This window comes from Oryctolagus cuniculus, chromosome 8 (assembly GCF_964237555.1).
Source record: "Oryctolagus cuniculus chromosome 8, mOryCun1.1, whole genome shotgun sequence".
Lineage (NCBI taxonomy): Eukaryota > Metazoa > Chordata > Mammalia > Lagomorpha > Leporidae > Oryctolagus > Oryctolagus cuniculus.
This window is the reverse complement of record NC_091439.1, coordinates 81,420,641-81,439,602: the sequence shown is the minus strand read 5'-3', so window position 1 is coordinate 81,439,602 and position 18,962 is coordinate 81,420,641. Positions and strand designations below refer to the sequence as shown.

General features: G+C 38.7%; 1 protein-coding gene across 5 annotated transcripts in view; it reads left to right on the top strand.

The window, feature by feature from the left end:
* MAPK10 (mitogen-activated protein kinase 10) overlaps positions 1-18,962 on the top strand; it is a 324,977-nt gene that overhangs the window by 167,715 nt on the left and 138,300 nt on the right. For 4 of the 5 annotated variants that reach the window (XM_051819603.2, XM_051819602.2, XM_017347438.3 and 1 more), the window contains exon 3: positions 5,406-5,477. In XM_051819603.2, the coding sequence (XP_051675563.2) occupies positions 5,412-5,477 (66 nt within the window). In that variant the 5' untranslated portion in view covers positions 5,406-5,411. Of the gene's footprint in view, positions 1-5,405; positions 5,505-18,962 lie in introns of all 5 variants that reach the window. The other variant, XM_051819604.2, reaches the window with a different exon arrangement.

Below are 18,962 nucleotides of genomic sequence, written 5' to 3'. Positions count from 1 at the left end.
GAAAATTAGGTGAGAGAGCACAGTACCTCGTTTTAGCATAATAATGAGAAAAGACGCAGTGTAGAAGACAGGAAGGAAAGTGTTCCCTGGGTCATCCCTTCCTGAACTCCAAGCAGCTTAGTGTAGAGAGACACCCCCAGCCCGGGTGAGGGGTGGGGGTGGGAGGTGGGGAGAAGCTATTAAGTGTGGATCTTAGACTTGGAACGTAGTGACTCATCAAGTGGCCAGAGACCTTTGGCCCCTGCCCTCATACAGTACATGCAAGCAGACCCTCTGAACCCTGCCTCTTCTACCTTTTCCTCAAACCCAGGCAACACAGAGTAGGAATGATTCCACCCACTGGGGAGTAGAACAAGGAATTAAGCTTGTTTTGGAACTCAGTGTCATGGCATTGAGACCCCAAACAAGGGGAGAACACAATAGTCCCTACCCCCTGGCAGGTACCTGTGGATGGAGCCTCTGGACCCACCCTGGTGCCAGATGGAGACCTGCAGCCCAAGACAGAATGACTTGTATTCTGGCTGATGTCAACTGCGCTGGCTGCTACGGTCTCAGGCCACAAATACGCCATGCCAGCAGGCAGGGCATAACAGTATGAGCCTTGGCCGTGCCCTCGTACTGCCCTGGTCTGTGTGGCCTATGGGTTCCAGGTGTGATCTAGAATTGCAGTGTTGGTTATCATGGGAGTGTCCATTTCATCTTTCCCCTAACTGTAGGCAGCACAAAAGAGGGAGGGAGGGAGGGTGGAAGGGTGAGAGAGAGAGAGAGAATGACTAAGTTGTGCTGAGGAACCTGAGGCTTGTTCCTCCAAGGTGAGGCTCAGAACTGGGCAGAATCCCATGGTTCCTGACCACAAGCCAGTGACTGTGGACAAGTTGTCAGGGCCCATCCCAGCCCCATTAAGAAACTGGCAGGGACAGACTGTCCTTTGTAGACACTCCTCCAGTACATTCTGAAAAATTCACTAAGTGCAGATTTGGGGAAAAAAATTGAGCGTGTATTGCCCTCTAATGCTGAAACCCTGGCAACAGCAACCGTGGACTTGTGACCGACCTGAACCTAGGGCACCACCTATTGCTGAAATAGTGCAGTGACCATAGGCTCAGAGAAAACAAGCAGAATTCTTGGAATTTTAGGTTTTAAAATTTTATTTTATTCACTTTATTCATTTGAAAAGCAAACACACACACACACACACACAGACCCCGAGACAGAGAGGGGTGAGGGAGGGAATCTCCCTTCTGGTTTACTCCCCAAATGCCTTTAACAGCTAGGGCTGGGCCAGGCCAAAGTCACAGTCTCTGGGTCTCCCATATGAGCAGCAAGGACCGAGCTATTTGAACCATCACTTGCTGTCTCCAGGATATGCGTTAGCAGGATGTTGGAATTCAGAGTGAAATATGAGGTAGGAGAGTCCCTAAACAGCATCTTACCCACTATGTCAAATGCCTGTGCCCAAGTTTTTGTTTCTATCATTTATTTATTCTAACGTTGCAAAAAATATTCTAATGAACTTCCTTGTACACGTGTCCTGGTAGTAAAACACAAGAGTTTCTCTAATGTGTAAATGTGGAATTACTGGATTGCAGGCTCTGCACAATTTTGCTAAATAATCATATTTTTTTTTCTAAATTTCATTATTCAGTTGCATACTTGCTAGTGGTATAAATTCCCTTCTGATCAACCTCTTTGCAAATACTGAATATTACTATCCTTTTCCATCTTGGGTAATTTGGGTCTAAAATAGTATCTCAATGTGGTTTTAATTTAGATACATTCATGTGCCCTTTATATTTCCTTGTTGTATGAAATGTTTCCAGTATATATTTTTTGCCCATTTTTTCTCTTGGATCCTTTGTCTTTTTCTTCTTGATATTTAGGAAAATATAGATTCTGGATAAATTTTCCACTGGATAGATATATTGCTTTTTTTTTTCTTCTGGCAAAGGACTTTATTGTTAAGATGTGACCACAACCCAGCAATTCTTTCTATTTTGATTAGCTTTCTCTGTCTCTTCTTAGCTTTCTGCAGTGGGTACAGTTTGGGATATCTTATAAGTAAACAAACAGCTCCCATACTGTAGGATATACAATATGCTATTTGAGTGTGACTACTATTTAACTAAACAATTAAGGATAGATATATTTCAAATATATTCAATAGCTCTGTGGCTTACTTACTAAACTCATCATTTTATAAACAGATAAATTAAATTTAATATAGTGTACTTTATCAATAACTATTTTTATATCAGCAATTTCCACATTATTTATATTAATTTGATATGCACCTGTATTTCCTTCTTTAATATTTAAAGTTTCATCTTTCCAGAATTTTTACTTCATTTTTTAAAAGATATTATTTATTTGTTTGTTTGAAAAACAGAGTTACAGAGAGAAAAAGAGTTCTTCCATTCACTGTTTCACTCCTCAATTGACTGCAATGGCTAGGGTTGGGCCAGGCTGAAGCCAGGAGCCTGGAAATTCATCCAGGTCTCCCATGTGGGTGGACCATCTTCTGCTGCTTTTCCAGGTGCATTAGCAGGGATCTGGATCAGAAGTGGAGCAACCAGGACTCTAACAGGTGCCCATATGGGGTGAAGGCATTGCAGGCAGTAGCTTAATCTGCTATGCCACAACACTGATGCCTTTCCTGAATTTTTAAATAATTTGTAATTTTTTTTTCTGTATAACATGATATTAGGATTTTCAAGAACCTTGGAGAGGCTGAGATGTTATGCTGCTTACAAACTCACAAGTTATGCTGCCACAATTTCATGGTTTCTAGCAGAAGTACCCAAGATTCTTGGGTCAGACATAAGGTTCTTTTATTTTTGTGGTTTTGGATACAGGAGTTTTTATTATTGACAGCAGTGGCAGCAATTAGAGCATCAGTATTTGTGCCAGTTACTTGGTGATGCAGAGAAGGTCAGGTGACTACTGAACTCACAGTGGGTTGCTTTATAGAAGAAGAACCTTGTGCCTAGGGACCCCACAGCTTTTCTGATAGACAGTAAGCATGCCTGAGCTTAGATACTTTCTGTTTGCTGTAGTAAAGAGTAATCAAGCCGGTCCTTTGCTCCAGAGGAAATACTCTTAGCCTTCAAGCCTATCTGCTATGCAGGCTTGAGAAGATAGGCTGGACCCAAGGCAGCCAGTGCTTCTGTTTGCAAGACAGACAGAAGAGCAAGAGGCCCATAGGGAATTGTCTCCCAATAGGAATTGGCTTTTTTCTGACCACATGAGTGACCAGTTGTCTCAGCATCAGTTAATCCATGGTTTCTCCTCTTGCCGGAGGCCTGCAAAGCCAGCTTAACATCATCAGGTTTCCATGTATTTATATGCTGGTTCCTGGACTCTCTATTATATTAATCGGGAGTCTATCTTTGCATAAACCTCACGTATCTTTACTTATTACATGTTTAATAGATCATGAATTTTGTTAGAGAAATTTCATCCCCCTCCCACCTTGCTCTGCTTCAGGAAGATCTTACATATTCTTTTTTTTTTTTCTTTTATTTAATGAATATAAATTTCCAAAGTACGACTCATGGGTTACAATGGCTTCCCCCCCCATACCGTCCCTCCCACCCACAACCCTCCCCTTTCCCACTCCCTCTCCCCTTCCATTCACATCAAGATTCATTTTCGATTATCTTAATATACAGAGATCTTACATATTCTTGTCCTTTCTTTTTTTCAATTAAAAAAATCTGTACAGGAAGTTCTAATGTAATATCTTTCTATTCTTGGAACTTAGAGTTTCATTCTGGGATTATTTTTGCTTCTTCCTAAAGTTTGTTTAAAACTCCCTCTGGAAAGTTTTGCTCCTAACTTCCCATCACAGAGAGATCTCAGCTTTGATTCTTGTGTTCTGAATGCTGTCCTTTAAAAATGAACATTCTCGCCTCCGGATATCAGCAGATGGCCCTGGGACAAACAGCAGCTTCAGCTCATTTACTTCTCCCCATGTTTCCTTCCACATTGTTGTCAGCTTCTCAGAATTTTTTTTTTTTTTTTTTTTGGCAGTTCACCTATGCTTTGTATATTTCATCTACATTTTTAGGAGTTCTGCATTGCGAGTGGTTTTCAGGATATTTAACCAATCATATTACCAGAAAGAGAGACTTGTGTTGATACTGGTTTCATTTATTTATTTATTTTTGACAGGCAGAGTGGACAGTGAGAGAGGGAGACAGAGAGAAAGGTCTTCCTTTTGCCGTTGGTTCACCCTCCAATGGCCGCCACGGCCAGCGCACTGCGGCCTGCGCACTGCGCTGATCCGATGGCAGGAGCCAGGTACTTCTCCTGGTCTCCCATGGGGTGCAGGGCCCAAGCACTTGGGCCATCCTCCACTGCACTCCCTGGCCACAGCAGAGAGCTGGCCTAGAAGAGGGGCAACCGGGACAGAATCTGGCACCCCGACCAGGACTAGAACCTGGTGTGCCGGCGCCACAAGGCAGAGGATTAGCCTAGTGAGCCACGGCGCCGGCCCAGATACTGGTTTTAAAATAGCTTAACCTCACAGAAATTGTGGCTTGGACTCCACATTCAACAAAGTGCATTTAATTGAACAGAATAAGGTTTCAGCTGGATGTCTCTGATGCTACCACATTCTTATCAAATAACCCAGCATCTAATTTGGCATTGCCACCGGTATTTCTTCTTTGTCTTAAAACTTAACACAATTTGAAATATTTTGAGCATACAGAAAATAATATAATTAAGATCTTTGGACCTTGAACTAATATGAAACAGAAATTAATATAGTGCCCAATTTTCTTGACTTGTTTTTTTGTACATAAAGCAATGAATGTTATAGTTTTGTATTTCTTAAAATTTGCACTAATATAGCTTGCTCTTTATGTACTTGTTTTATTCCCGCCACTCACCATATATTTGAAAAATTTATCAATACTGATACTCTGAACTATAATCCAATGATTCCCAGTTCCATATAGAATCCTTTTACAAATTATTTTACTTAATAGTACCTTTATCTACATGAACATCCTTGTGTATATCCTTAAGTTTATGGATGAGCTTTTTTTTTTTATCTGAAAGTGCTCTATAATAGGGTGCATTTCACTTTAACTAATTAGGTATATCCAGTTCAGTTTCTTATACCTAATCTTCGTGATTATGATGAAATCCTAAAAGGTAGAACATTATTTAGATATTTGACATTGTTATTGATTGTTGACCACTACAGAAGATATGGCATTTTAACCTTTCTTATTTAACGTTTGTTACTTGTGAAAAGTACATAGTACTGGTCTGGATAAGGATTGTGCTGAATATATGTCATATGTGACATCTTGTATAATTCAAATGAGGTTAAAATCTCTACTATTAAATAATGAAAAATCAGTGATTTGGAATTCATGCTTCATTTTTTTCTGCAGGTATTTATGAGCCTCCATTTCTTATACTACTGCAGTGAACCAACCTTGGATGTGAAACTTGCCTTTTGTCAGGTGTGTGTTCCTTACAGGTAAAACAAGGTACAGTATATTCCCTTGTATTTCCATTTTGCTGTTCTCTTTTGCATATGTTCCACAACAAAGTATTTATGTGATATTAAAAGTGGCTTAGGCAGTAGCAATTCTTTTTTCTTTACTAATTCATGTAAGTTAGAAAGAAATGAACACAGTTATCTTTGAATGATTTTATAGTATTCCCTGTGTAAAGGGATTACGGAGTAGATTTCACTTATAATTTAGGTTTTTAGTATGATGTTTTCAAAGCCTTGAAATGGAACTTTAGGCCGGCACCGCGGCTCAATAGGCTAATCCTCTGCCTTGCGGCGCCGGCACATCGGGTTCTAGTCCCGGTCGGGGCGCCGGATTCTGTCCCGGTTGTCTCTCTTCCAGGCCGACTCTCTGCTGTGGCCAGGGAGTGCAGTGGAGGATGGCCCAAGTGCTTGGGGCCTGCACCCCATGGGAGACCAGGATAAGTACCTGGCTCCTGCCATCAAATCAGCCTGGTGCGCTGGCCGCGGTGGCCATTGGAGGGTGAACCAACGGCAAAAGGAAGACCTTTCTCACCTGTCTCTCTCTCTCACTGACCACTCTGCCTGTCAGAAAAAAAAAAAAAAAAAAAAAGAAAGAAAGAAAGAAAGGGAACTTTAATCGTCAAAATAGCTGAAGTCTGTATTATCATTTCTCATCCCAAGGAATGAGGAACGCAAATGGAGTATCTCCAATACCCACCTATAATAACATACAAGTGGTGTTCAAGTGTTCTTCTGATGTGTCGGGCTAACCAGTAGTTAGTAAAAAGGCTGGACACAATAATGACAAATAGAACCTATTTACTTTAAGGCTGCAATGGATGGTTGCCAGATAAAAGCCTGTCCCCTACAAACACTATTCTTAAGGAAGGGACTGCGTAGGGCCCAAACTGCAGGTGGTCTAGAGAAGCCCTCACTTAAACTTGTCGTGGTATAATCGATAGTGCTCCTTTTTACTCTTGAAAATTATTTCAGTTGGGACAATAAATTATATGATAGCCATGTTTCTATTCCAAGTAGAGAGTTTCACTTCAGTTTTTCTGTGGTGATTATCATTGTAGCTTCTCACTGAGCTATGTTGTAAAAAGAATGGCACACATTCATTTAAACCTGTTTTTAAAAATTATTCTGCTGCTTCCATTATTTTAATGCATTCTTTCCAGATTCAAGAATTAATAGATATTTGTTAGAGAAAATATAGAAAAGGGGTGGGGGGTCACTGTTGTGGCATAATGGATAAAGCTGCTGCCTGCAGTGCCGGCATCCCATATGAACATAGGTTTGAGTCCTGGCTGCTCCACTTCTGATCCAGCTCCCTGATAATAACCCTGGGAAAGCAGTGAAAGATGGCCTAGGTCCTTGGGCCCTTGCACCCATGTGTGAGACCTGGAAGAGGCTCCTAGCTTCTGTCTTCTGTCTGACCCTGACCTGGCAGTTGCAGCCATTTGGGGAGTGAACCAGTGAATGGAAGATTTCTCTCTCTGTCTCTCCCTCTGTCCCTGTATCTCTACCTTTGGATAAATAAATAAATCTTAAGGGGGGTGGGGTGAGGTGGAGCTCATCTCTATGGAGCAGGGATATGGATTTTTCTACTTTTCTCTTCTCTTTGGGAAATGCACTTGTATCCCTAAGATCCCCCACCTCCCTGCACCTGGAGAAAAGCTGCACGCATCCTCTGTCCTGTGTGGGAGCCAGGCCATCAGTGGTCTGTGCATGTTCCGCCTGAGACACAGTCAGGAGGGCTGGGGTTTATGCCTGTGCCAGTGATACCAAGACACATGTCATGCAAAAAATAAAATCTAGAAAAGTATATAGGAAAACAAAACATTGTCTTTGCATCTACACTGTGTTTTCATATCATCTACTGTCCCTAAGAGTCATTAGGGCTCCTCTGTAAAAATAAAATGTGGTACCTGCTAATGAGTAGCTTTTAGTGATTTGCCTCACACCCTCGACCTCTGAATGTGGCAGTGCCTGAAGTCTAGGGCCTTTAGACAACTTCTCTTTGACAAGAATGCCAGATCTGGGCAGCTTTGCTTTGAAATTCCAGGTCTTCCTCTTGTCCTCTTTTTTAAAAAAGATCTATTTATCTATATTATCTATCTATCTATCTATCTATCTATCTATCTATCTAAATGGCAGATAGAAATACAACAGTGAGAGGGAGAAGGGAGGGGGAAGGATGGGGCAATCTATCTTTCATCTACTTTTCCTTCCCCAAATGGACATCTGGGTCTCACAGCTGGGCAGCAGGGAAGCAGGCACTTGGGCCACCATTTCTTGCTCTCCCAGGGAGCTGGATAGGAAGTAGAGCAGCTGGGACTTGAGCCAGCATGCTGATATGGGATGCCATAGTCAAAAGTGGTAGCTTAGCCAGCGTTGTCATAACATGGGCCCCTGGGGTCTACCTCTTAATAGCCATTAGCTTGTGACGTTGGCCAACTTAATCTATTTTGTGTAACCTTTCCTTATTTATAAAAGGAAAAATAATAGTACCTACCTCATAGAAATGTTATGATAATTTAATGATTTTATATTTGAACATTGCTGGAACATGTATTTGCTAAATAGGTAACTAAATATTAAATAAATTTAAATTTACTCTACTGGGGTTCCCATTGAGTTCTCTACTTTAAATCTTATCAGCATCTTAATACTCACATGGTTTTCTCTCCATCCCAAATTTCTCTGTGAAATGGGAATCATATAACTAAACACCCATTATATATCTCCACATAGATGTCAAATATATATCAAACTGTATACATCCTAAACCCACCCGATCTTTCCTACAGAATTGTTCTTCTCATTTTCTGTTCAAATTCAGTAAATGCTAATTACATCCTTTCAGTTAAAACAAAATTCTTGGAAACGTCTCGTGGACCATACCTCCTATTTAACATGTCAGCACATTCTATTCACTGTTCATTCAAAACAAACCTGGAGTCTCATAACTTCTCATCATTCTCTCTACTACCAATTGATCCAAGATACCTTGATCACTTGACTGGATTATAATAAGAGTGTCTGCCTTTGCCTGCTGACAGGTGGTTTGATCTCAACACATCTGCAGGAGTGACCTTGGAAAAATAGAAGTGAGATCTCGTCACTCCTTGATGAGAACAAGCAAACACAAAACTCCAGAAACACCTTTTAATGCTTTCCTGTTTCAGTTGGTATAAACCATAATAAGTGTCGAATCCTTCGTCATTTAACCTCATAGAAGCCCCTCCTCTGAAATACTCCTCCTCTGCTATCCACATGGCCCACTCCTTCACCATCTTCAGGGCCTTGCTTAGATGTTGCTTCCCTAGGAAATCTTTCCCGACTATTCTACTTAAAATAGCTCCTTCCTGCCCTCCTTCCTATTCAACTTCTGAGCCTTTTTTTTTCTCTCACAGCGCTTGTCAGTTCCCAACGTAAAATATTTATTGTAGTTTGCTGCGTTACTTTCTCTCTGCTAGAATGCATCTTGAGCAGGAGTTTCTTCCACTGTCTGGCTGTAGCTAGCCCACACAGGCTCCTGAGAGTTGAATGCATACGTCTATTTCCAGCTTGAAGTTCAGTGTCAGGTTGATAATTGGAAATCTGTCATGAAAGGAGTATTTACATTATGGAAATGAGAAAATTCTACAAATCATTCCCTTCCCAGCACAATGTTGTAATGAATTTCATGTCTAGCTCAGTGCTGTGCTACAGAACTCATGATGATAGGTGATATAAGGTTATGCTATCATCAAATATTTGTTTAATGATTGAATGACATATCTTTTGTTTATATAATCAGTCCAACTTTGATCTTGAGCTGGTGGGAAATGAGCAGGCCCGATTTTTTGGTTTGGGTATATGAACCATACCGTTTGCAAGCTGTAGTCTCATATGACTGAGCTATTTCCTTAGCCTCCCCTGTCCTGGCCATTTACTGTGGCGATTTGCACTTAACTCAAAATAAGTTTTGGTGGAAGATAAAATTTCCCGTGTTCTACAGTAAAGTGATGGAACTGCAGTTCACAAAAGCCTATTATATATTATATGACTAACTAGAAAAGAGGTGTTTGAAGGTTTCAGAGCCATCTTATGGAGATGGAAATGTTAAATGCCCTGATTTGATCAGTGTACCTTGTATACTTATGCATGTATTTTAGTACGTTGTGTCCCAGAAATAGGTACTTTTCTGTGTTAATCAAAAGTGTAAAAGAAATATTGAAGGCAATGTAAATATTAATGACCCTGTTTTATCATTATACATTGTATATGTTTATATAATGAAATATGCTGTAGCCCACAAAAACATGCAATAATAAAAATCACATAAAATTTACATATTTCAAATTAAATCTGAATTTCAACAATTATCAATAAAATAATCTGAAAATTTTAGGGTTTTTTTTCCAATCAAAAAAGGATTTGTGTCAGTTGAAGTTATTTCTAAAACAAGATTTCAGAAATTGGGTGTCGATGTAGAACATTTACTTCTAGTGAGAGGTCCTTTAAAAAGGAAGCAAGACAGAGAAGTGAAGCGTGAGCTTCCATAGTGGCTCTGAATTTTTTTGCTCACTGTGAGTTTTTGACACAGAAAAATACATGCATATTCTATAACATTAAAAATAATCTAAAAATATCATTGCAAGCAGAATATTTCCAGCTGTGATTCAACGCGTTTTTATTTTACTTCCAATGACGAATTTTTGTGTGGGAATAACATTTTCTTTTTTCTGTAGATCTATGCCTCATTTACTTCTCCATCAATTTAAAGGAAACAGGGTATTTATTTTTACATGCAAAATTGTCAGTTGGGGTTTGCTTGCAGACTGTGCTCCCCAGAAGTTTATCATTTCATGGGGCATCTCCGAGATCTTTCCGATGCCACGATGTTAATCTGATCAACAGCAAGGCCAGTGGACCCCAATTTCTGCCCCACAGACAATAGTCAGTGACCTTAAGTAAGCTGCCAGCAGTTAGCAATTATGTATGTCCAGAATCCATGTCTCTTGAGTCCTAGTCTGTATCTTTTTTCATTAGTTTGTATTTCCAATTTTTTTTTCACTGTTGTCCATAGGAGATCAAAGAGAAGATAGGAAACAAAACTGCCTTTCTAGCAACAGAAAACATGTGTATATATGTGATAGTTTTAATGATAATTTTTAGTTGAATTATTTTTAAAACTTGAGTTTTAATGACCTTTTTAAAATAGCTGTTCTTATTAATTTTGTTGTTGTTGTTGTTGCTCTAAAAATCCAGTAGAGCAGTTTTTGAAGGCAAGCTATTTCTTCTTGTGTTCTGGGGAGAGGTTTTTTCTTTGTAGTGTTAGTCACTGAACGACTACTCTTTCATGTTCTCTGCTATGAGTTCTTGATAAAAATATAGACCTACAGGGAACTGAAAGTACTAGAGTCTTAGTTTTCCTGAGAAACAGATGAGCTGTCATAGCCTTCTTGACTCAGTTCAAGAAAGAGGCCCAGAGCTGTTATATTTTACTCTATGAATAATAATAACAAAAAAATCTGTGAACAGTGTTGTTTTGGAACTCTGTTGTACTGACCAGATGAATCAGGGTTTTAACCAGGGAATATATTTCCAGTAGGATACCTTGGGTAGGAAACCCCAAACACACCCATGGCATCTGCTGTGTGGACAACATTCTGTCCATGTTACCATTGGGCTTAGAGTGGCCCTGCCTTGGAGGCACGACCTTGACTCCTAAGCCCAGAAGTTGATCCACATCTAGTCAATGTGCAATAAATGTTTTTTGAATGAGAGAGGAAATGAAAGCTTAGCCTGAAAATATCAAGTAGAAATTATTTGCTTACATTTCAAAATAAATTGATTTCTCAACATCTTTATGCTTTTAAAGTGTATATTCTGTAATATAAAAATAATTGAAAATGAATCTTGATGAAGAATGGGATGGGAGAAGGAGTGGGAGATGGGATGATTGCAGGTGGGAGGGTGGTTATGGGGGAAAGCCACTATAATCCAAAAGTTGTACTTTGGAAATTTATATTTATTAAATAAAAGTTGAAAAAAGTATATATTGATAGCCTTAATTATGTTTTGATTAGTTTGCTAATCACAATTGGTACTAACCAACATTTTGTTGCTAGCAGTTACTTATTGTTCTCTTTGAACATTCACTGATGCTTGACTTAGTTATGAGTAATTTAAATTTTTTTTCTGATTTTGATAAAGCCTAGCACATAGAGGTTGCAAATCAATTAATCAACAAATTGTAAATTTAAGTGGTGCTAGAATAAAATGAAGTGGGCTAAAACTTGTCTTTTTGCTGTAAGTCTTTATAGGTCCTTATATATGTTTTTTATGTCATAGAGGCATCTACCCATTGATTGATTGATTGTTGGTTTCACCATTCATTTATTCAATATAGACTTACTGAGTCCCTAGGGATAACATGTTCTTGTAGCTTGTAGAAATGAGAGAAGCAAGAGGAATGGTTTCTGTAGTCCTGCTTAGTCTAAAGGATAACAGAGAGGGTTAGGAGTATGAACAAGTACTTCTCTTTAAGTTAATACCTCAGAGATAAGCAATAAATGAGTTAAAAAAAACTAACAATCAAAACTTTCTAATACCTATTGAATGCTGATTATAGGTGAAAAATTTTTGGTCAAAGGGTACTATGTTTCAGTTAGATAGAAAGAAGTAAATGGTAAGAATTTGAGATGATGGATATAATCATCAATTTGATTTAATCATTCTATATAGTTTTTAGATGTCATAGCATCACTTTGTGCCCTGTAAAGAGACACAATTATAATTTGTGATACATAATCATATCAAATGATAATATCAGAAAACACAAGAAAAATTTATATTTTACCTCATTTAATCTTTATAACTTTCCTTCACAATCTATGGTAGTCAGAATTCATTTGTTTTATTCTGAAGTTAAAAGTATATATTTATTTGAGAGAAAGAGAGAATGTAAGAGACAGAATTCTCATTGACTGGTTTAATCCCCAGATGCTCACAGCAGTCTAGGCTGGGCCAGGCTAAAGCTAAGAACTGGGAACTCAAACCAAGTCTGCGTATTAGCAGGAAGCTAGAATGAAGAGCAGAGCTGGGACTTGAACCCAGCTACTCTGCCCAATATGAGATGAGGGTGTTGAACCCGATGTCCTAGTAGCTGTGTCAAATACCTGACTCCCATTATGAAGTTCTTAATAATTTCTATTGGAATGCAGTGTTTCGACTTAAGTGAGTAGCAACTAAATTTAGCTAAGAACCAAGAAATAAAATGGATTGAAAACAACGAAGCCTAAGATGCTTTTTGGTTACCAGTAAAGGGGGAAACATTTTTACTTAAATTCTAAAATATGCTGTGATATTTAAAATCGAAAATACTACTGAGGATATGACAAAAATAGCAATCGAATTGTAGAGTTCTTATTATTGAAATTGTTCTTCAATTAGAAAAAGTCCATACAGTTTTTTGACATAGTACTTAGTAAGATAGAATATCCAAGGTTAAGCATGTTGCATTTTCCTAGTTAAAGAAACATTTTTCTTAATATTTACAAAATATTGATGGGTTAATTAAATTTTAATTTATTTCTCCAATGTCTGAATAATAAAAATGCTATGTGTATATATGTAATAATTTTCCTACTTGCAGATGATGGCTGTTCTAAATAAATGAAAACTTTTCAGCAAAATTATTGATCATTTCTGATTGACTGCTAGTTTTTGGGCACAGTGTATCCTCCTTCAATCTTTGGGAATTCCAGGATATTTTGCAATTATTTTATGGACTGCATAAAACAATTTTTAAGAGTCTTACATAGACCTGGAAACTAGAAAACCAGGGATTTCATGAAAAGAATATCCATGGGATGGTTTCATTTTAAGTCATATGTTTAGATTCGTAATATCTAGGGCATTTCAAAAAATGTCATTAAATCCAATTCTAGCATTATATGTTTTTTTAAAAAAAACTGGTTTTCTTTCTTTTAAGGAATTTTGAATTTAAAGTAGCTTGACTGCCGAACTTATTTCACTGATAGGTCTATGATGCTTCTATTTCAAAGCTGTTTGAAAATATCAGTTAATTTTTGTACACTTCATTGGATAGCCACCCTAGAAAAAAAAGGACTTTTATATCAACATATAGCAGCATCAGAGGAGAAGGGGCTTGACAGAGTAGTGTAAAGGAAAAACCTCTACAATCTAGCAGGTAAAATAGAAATCATTTTGGGTAGTCTATGAAATAAAATGCATAGATTGTATAGATAAGATTTTTGAAGAGATTGGCTTCTACCCTCAAAAACCTCAACTTGGAATATTGATATAAATATAGAGTTAAAGGGATCTATATAAAGACAATGAATACAGCTGAAACCACCAGCATTTTAGAAATGAATGGCTGTGGTTTTCAGATAGAAATCTGTAGTCCCTTCCTTTATTGTTTCAATTTTTCATGTACCAGAGAAAGAGAAACTTTAGCTTTCCCTTTTAATTGATTTCCTCATCTGTGTATTATTTAAGGAAAATCAGCTCTTGCCTTTCTTCTACAACTGCTTTGATACATAGCATTTAATTTTGTGACTTTTTAAAAGTCACTATATGTGAGTGTGTGTGTGTGTGTATTTTTTTTTTTGGTATGACTTTATAGGGATAAATTATTAAGCAAACATGGGGTTCAGAATAGGGTGGGCGTTTAGCCTAGCAGTTAAAATAGCCGCATCCCATATTGGAGTACATGGTTCTATACCTGGCTCCAGTTCCTAACTCCTGCTTCCTGCCTAAGCACACCATGAGACTGCAGTGATGGCTCAAGTAAACTGTGTTCCTGCTACCCACATGGAAGACTTCTATTGTTTTCCTGGTTACTGCCTTTAACCCCTTCCCAGTTCCAACCAATGTGAGCATTTGGAGAGTGAACCAGGGGTGAGAGCTCTCTTCCTCTCTTTCTGCCTCTCTACACACATATATACTTAAATATATATAAAGTAAGCATTATTATAAAAATTGCACATTTTGTATAATGAACTAAATCATTGAGATTTCTATGATACCATCATAATTGTCTACCTATTTTTATTGATGAATGTTTCATGTTGGTTTTCTTGCCATGGGATGCCAAATCCCCTGAGTAGAATGGTAAAAAATAGCATTTTAAGTGTTAAAGTGATTGTAGGGATAGGAGTAAGCATTAAAGAGATCATATAGGTAGGATTAAATATTAAAATTATCATATAAATAGGATTAAGTGTTTGGTAGTAATAATAATAATAATAATAATAATAAAAAATAGAATTAAAGAAGCATGAATGTTTCAACAAGGGAAGCAGGACATCCAGCAGACTCATGGAATAATTACTTAAAGTAGCACTCTGACCTCAGAATTAGCTCCTAAGGCATTTTGGTTGGGCTGAAAAGCCCACGAGAGAATTTCAGGCATGGAAACCCAAACACTGTGGCAAAAAATTTTCTACGTGAAGGACCCTGCTCCAGGGATTGGCTTTAGCTTCTTTGTCAAAGATAAGTTGGTTGTAGACGCTTGGATTGATTTCTGGCATTTATATTCTATTACATTGGTCAAACAACCAGGCTGTTTTGATTATAACTTCCCTGTACTATGTCTTGAAATCTGGTACTGTGATGCCTCCAGCTTTCTTTTTATTATATAAGATTGTCTTGGCTATGCAGGGTCTCCTGTGCTTTCATATGAATTTCAGCATCATTTTTTCTAGATCTGAGAAGAATGTCCTTGGTACTTGTGGGGAGCAACTGGGAGCAACTCAGACTAGACTAAGTTACTGGAATTAAGACTTATTCTATGCATCTGCATAGATGCAATATGGTGCTGGGAGAGGAGGAAACAGCTTCTACACAGCTGCCTCCAGTTCAACCAATAAACAGCAGGACCTGCTCCTGGTTGGAGGAGAGCAGCGTACTCGGCGTGTGGGCAGCAGAGTTGGGATTGGTGGAAAAGGACTATAAAGGAGGAGAGAGACAACATGCACCAGGAACATCTGAGGGAACACCTGTGCAGCCCCCGAGAGAGCTGGCCGGCGGTGTGCCGCTCCCCTGCGGAAGTGGGGAAAGTGGCAGGGGGAACCGCCCTTCCACGGAGGTGGAAGGGACAGTAGCCAACCCGGGAAGAACCAGCAGCAAACCCGGGGAGGGCCGAGCAGACGAAAGAATAGCGCAGGGTCCTGTGTCGTTCCTCCACGAAGACGGGGAGCGACAGTACTTTGATTGGTATTGCATTGAATCTGTAAATTGCTTTTAGAAGTATGGAAATTTTGATATTGACTCTTCCAATCCATGAACATGGAAGATTTTCACATTTTTATCTTCTTCTATTTCTTTCTTATTGTTTTATAATTCTCATTGTAGAGATCTTTGACATCCTTGGTTTAATTTATTCCAAAATATTTGATTTTTCGTAACTATTGTGAATGGGATTGATCTTAGAAGCTCTTTCTCATCCATGGCATTGTCTGTGTATGCAAAGGCTATTGTTTTTTGTGTATTGATTTTATTGTAAATTTTTTTTTTCTAATTAGAGGGTAGGTTTGTACTGTTGGTGTAGACTCAGCTCATTTCCTTTCCTCATTGGAGATCAGTTCCTGGGCACTAGCCCCAGTGGATATAATATCCATCTGCACTTCCACAAGGACCACACAAAGGATCTCTGCAGTCCCTGGTGTATGTAGATTCCCCAGCAATGTTCCTCACCAGGGGTCCAGGAAGCCCTGAGTGTGTGAAGCCTCCCACAGTGACTGCCCAAAGTCCCAGCCACACCTTGGACCCTCCCATGCAGCCTCAGTGTTTTCACAGTGTTTCCCGCAGACTCAGTGTTTTCACAGTTCTGGTACACAAGCCTCCCACAGTCATGAGCATCCAGCCCCCTATCAGTTCTTGCTAGATTCAGGAGTCTCCGCTTGGCTGGTTGCTGGGTACAGACATGAGCTGGTGCAGCTGTTACATATGTCCAAAATGGTGCCTGCTGTCTATCGCCTTGTTACAGACTGCCATTGCAGGGTGATCAGGTAGAGACAAACTCCCCCCCTTTTTTTCTCCTCTAGTTTGGCAGGTACACTATCCCCCATAGGGCTCCAAGCCTGATTCCCTCCAGGCTTTTCCTACAGCTTTATCACCAGTGGCTTAGGTTGCTGCAGTCTGGTCTCATTTCATTCTCCAAAGCTGGTACAGAGGCTCTTGGCTGCTGGGGTCCTAATTTGTGGATGTCCACACCCTCCATGTAGGTCTGCTGCATCCCTCCAACCTGCATGGAGTTTTTCTCTGCTGCTTTCTCCCTAACTCTTTCCCTGAAACTACACTATCTCCCCCTTTTTAAAAACTATCTTCTCCCAGACCAGAGCAGTAAGCTCATCCCTACTCTGTCATCTTACTCCAGTCCCAACACTAGGTTTTTATCTGAGTGGCGACATGCAAAGATGGCTAGAGCAAATTTCAAAAAGAGTAAATTTAATGCTACATTCTGTTTTATATCCTGGGAATTTATTTTGTCTAATGATTTATTAGTTATTTTAGTTAATTAATAGATTTAGTAATGCCACTCAAGAGTAAGTAACAGAAAACTTGAAGGTGTAAAGATTCAGTTCTGTAATAAAACCTTTTTCTCTACTGGTTCATTCTGAGAGAGAACCAATTGCACTTGGTTTGCTTAAGGCACAAAACCATCAGATTTTTGCTTCTTGTCGAATAGGCTTAACCTAAATGTAAATTTAGCTTGATTTTTTTGGTTTAATTACAGTTGGGATATTATTCAGATTAAATGAAGTTATTGCTCATATTTTTCAGAATATTTCTGTTTTAGAATGTACCAGAATTGTCTGATTTTCAATGTTCTGTGGTCAGCAATTGTCTTCAAGGGAAACATCAACTTGTGGATTCCACTGTAGTGAGCATTGTGTTGTTAGGCAATCAACAAATTCTTTACACACAGTTTTAATTCTACTGTTTTTCCAATAGAGGCTTTGGAAATACATAATAAGTGACATTTCTTGTTGTTCTACACAAGTATTATTTCTTGGGAGGGTATGATAAGCACAGGTTGTGTTTTTCAATAGGCTAAGAAGAAAGCCCACTTTGGTTCTGAGTTCTAAAACCATTTTCATTCTGGAGTATTTCATTCAACTTTTCTCTAAAATTGAATGTATTTGATCATAAACATCTCTAACACATTATCCCCAGAATACTCAAAGCACCTACAAAAGTGTATATTCAAAGAGGTAAAACCAATATCTTGGAGAATGTGCAAAATTAAACTTAAATATAAATTTTTTTAACTTTTATTTCATGAATATAAATTTCCAAAGTACGGCTTATGGATTATAATGGCTTCCTCACCCCCCATAACTTCCCTCCCACCTGCAACCCTCCCCCTCCCACTTCCTCTCCTCTTCCATTCACATCAAGATTCATTTTTGTTTCTCTTTATATACAGAAGATCAATTTAGTATATATTAAGTAAAAATTTCAACAGTTTGCACCCACATAGAAACACAAAGTGAAAAATAATGTTTGAGTACTAGTTATAGCATTAAATCACAATGTACAGCACATTAAGGACAGAGATCCTACATGAGGAGTAAGTGCACAGTGACTCCTGTTGTTGACTTAACAAATTGAGACTCTTGTTTATGGCATCAGTAATCACCCTAGGCTCTTGTCATGAGTTGCCAAGGCTATGGAAACCTTTTGAGTTCGCCGACTGATCATATTTAGACAAGGTCATAGTCAAAGTGGAAGTTCTCTCCTTCCTTCAGAGAAAGGTACCTCCTTCTTTGATGACCCGTTCTTTCCACTGGGATCTCACTCACAGAGATCTTTCATTTAGGTTTTTTTTGTTTGTTTGTTTGTTTGTTTTGCCAGAGTGTCTTGGCTTTCCATGCCTGAAATACTCTCATGGGCTTTTCAGCCGGATCTGAATGCCTTAAGGGCTGATTCTGAGGCCAGAGTGCTGTTTAGGACATCCGCCATTCTATGAATCTGCTGTGTATCCTGCTTCCCATGTTGGATGGTTCTCTGCTTTTTTTTATTGTATCGGTTAGTATTTTCAGACACTAGTCTTGTTTATGTGATCCCTTTGACTCTTAGTCCTATCATTATGACCAATTGTGAACAGAAATTGATCACTGGGACTAGTGAGATGGCATTGGTACATGCCACCTTGATGGGATTGAATTGGAATCCCCTGGCATGTTTCTAACTCTACCATTTGGGGCAAGTCTGATTGAGCATGTCCCAAATTGTACATCTCTTCCCTCTCTTATTAAATATAAATTTGGTCTTTGTAATTGTGTACATGGCAGAATGACAACACATGGATCGTATAAGCTTTAGGAATTATAGTTTTACCTGTGTATATAAAAACAGATCTTAAATTTCCAGATTCCAAGCATTTGATAAACTAATTTATAATTAATATACAAATTTTGAAGATAATTCTGTAAAATCTTGA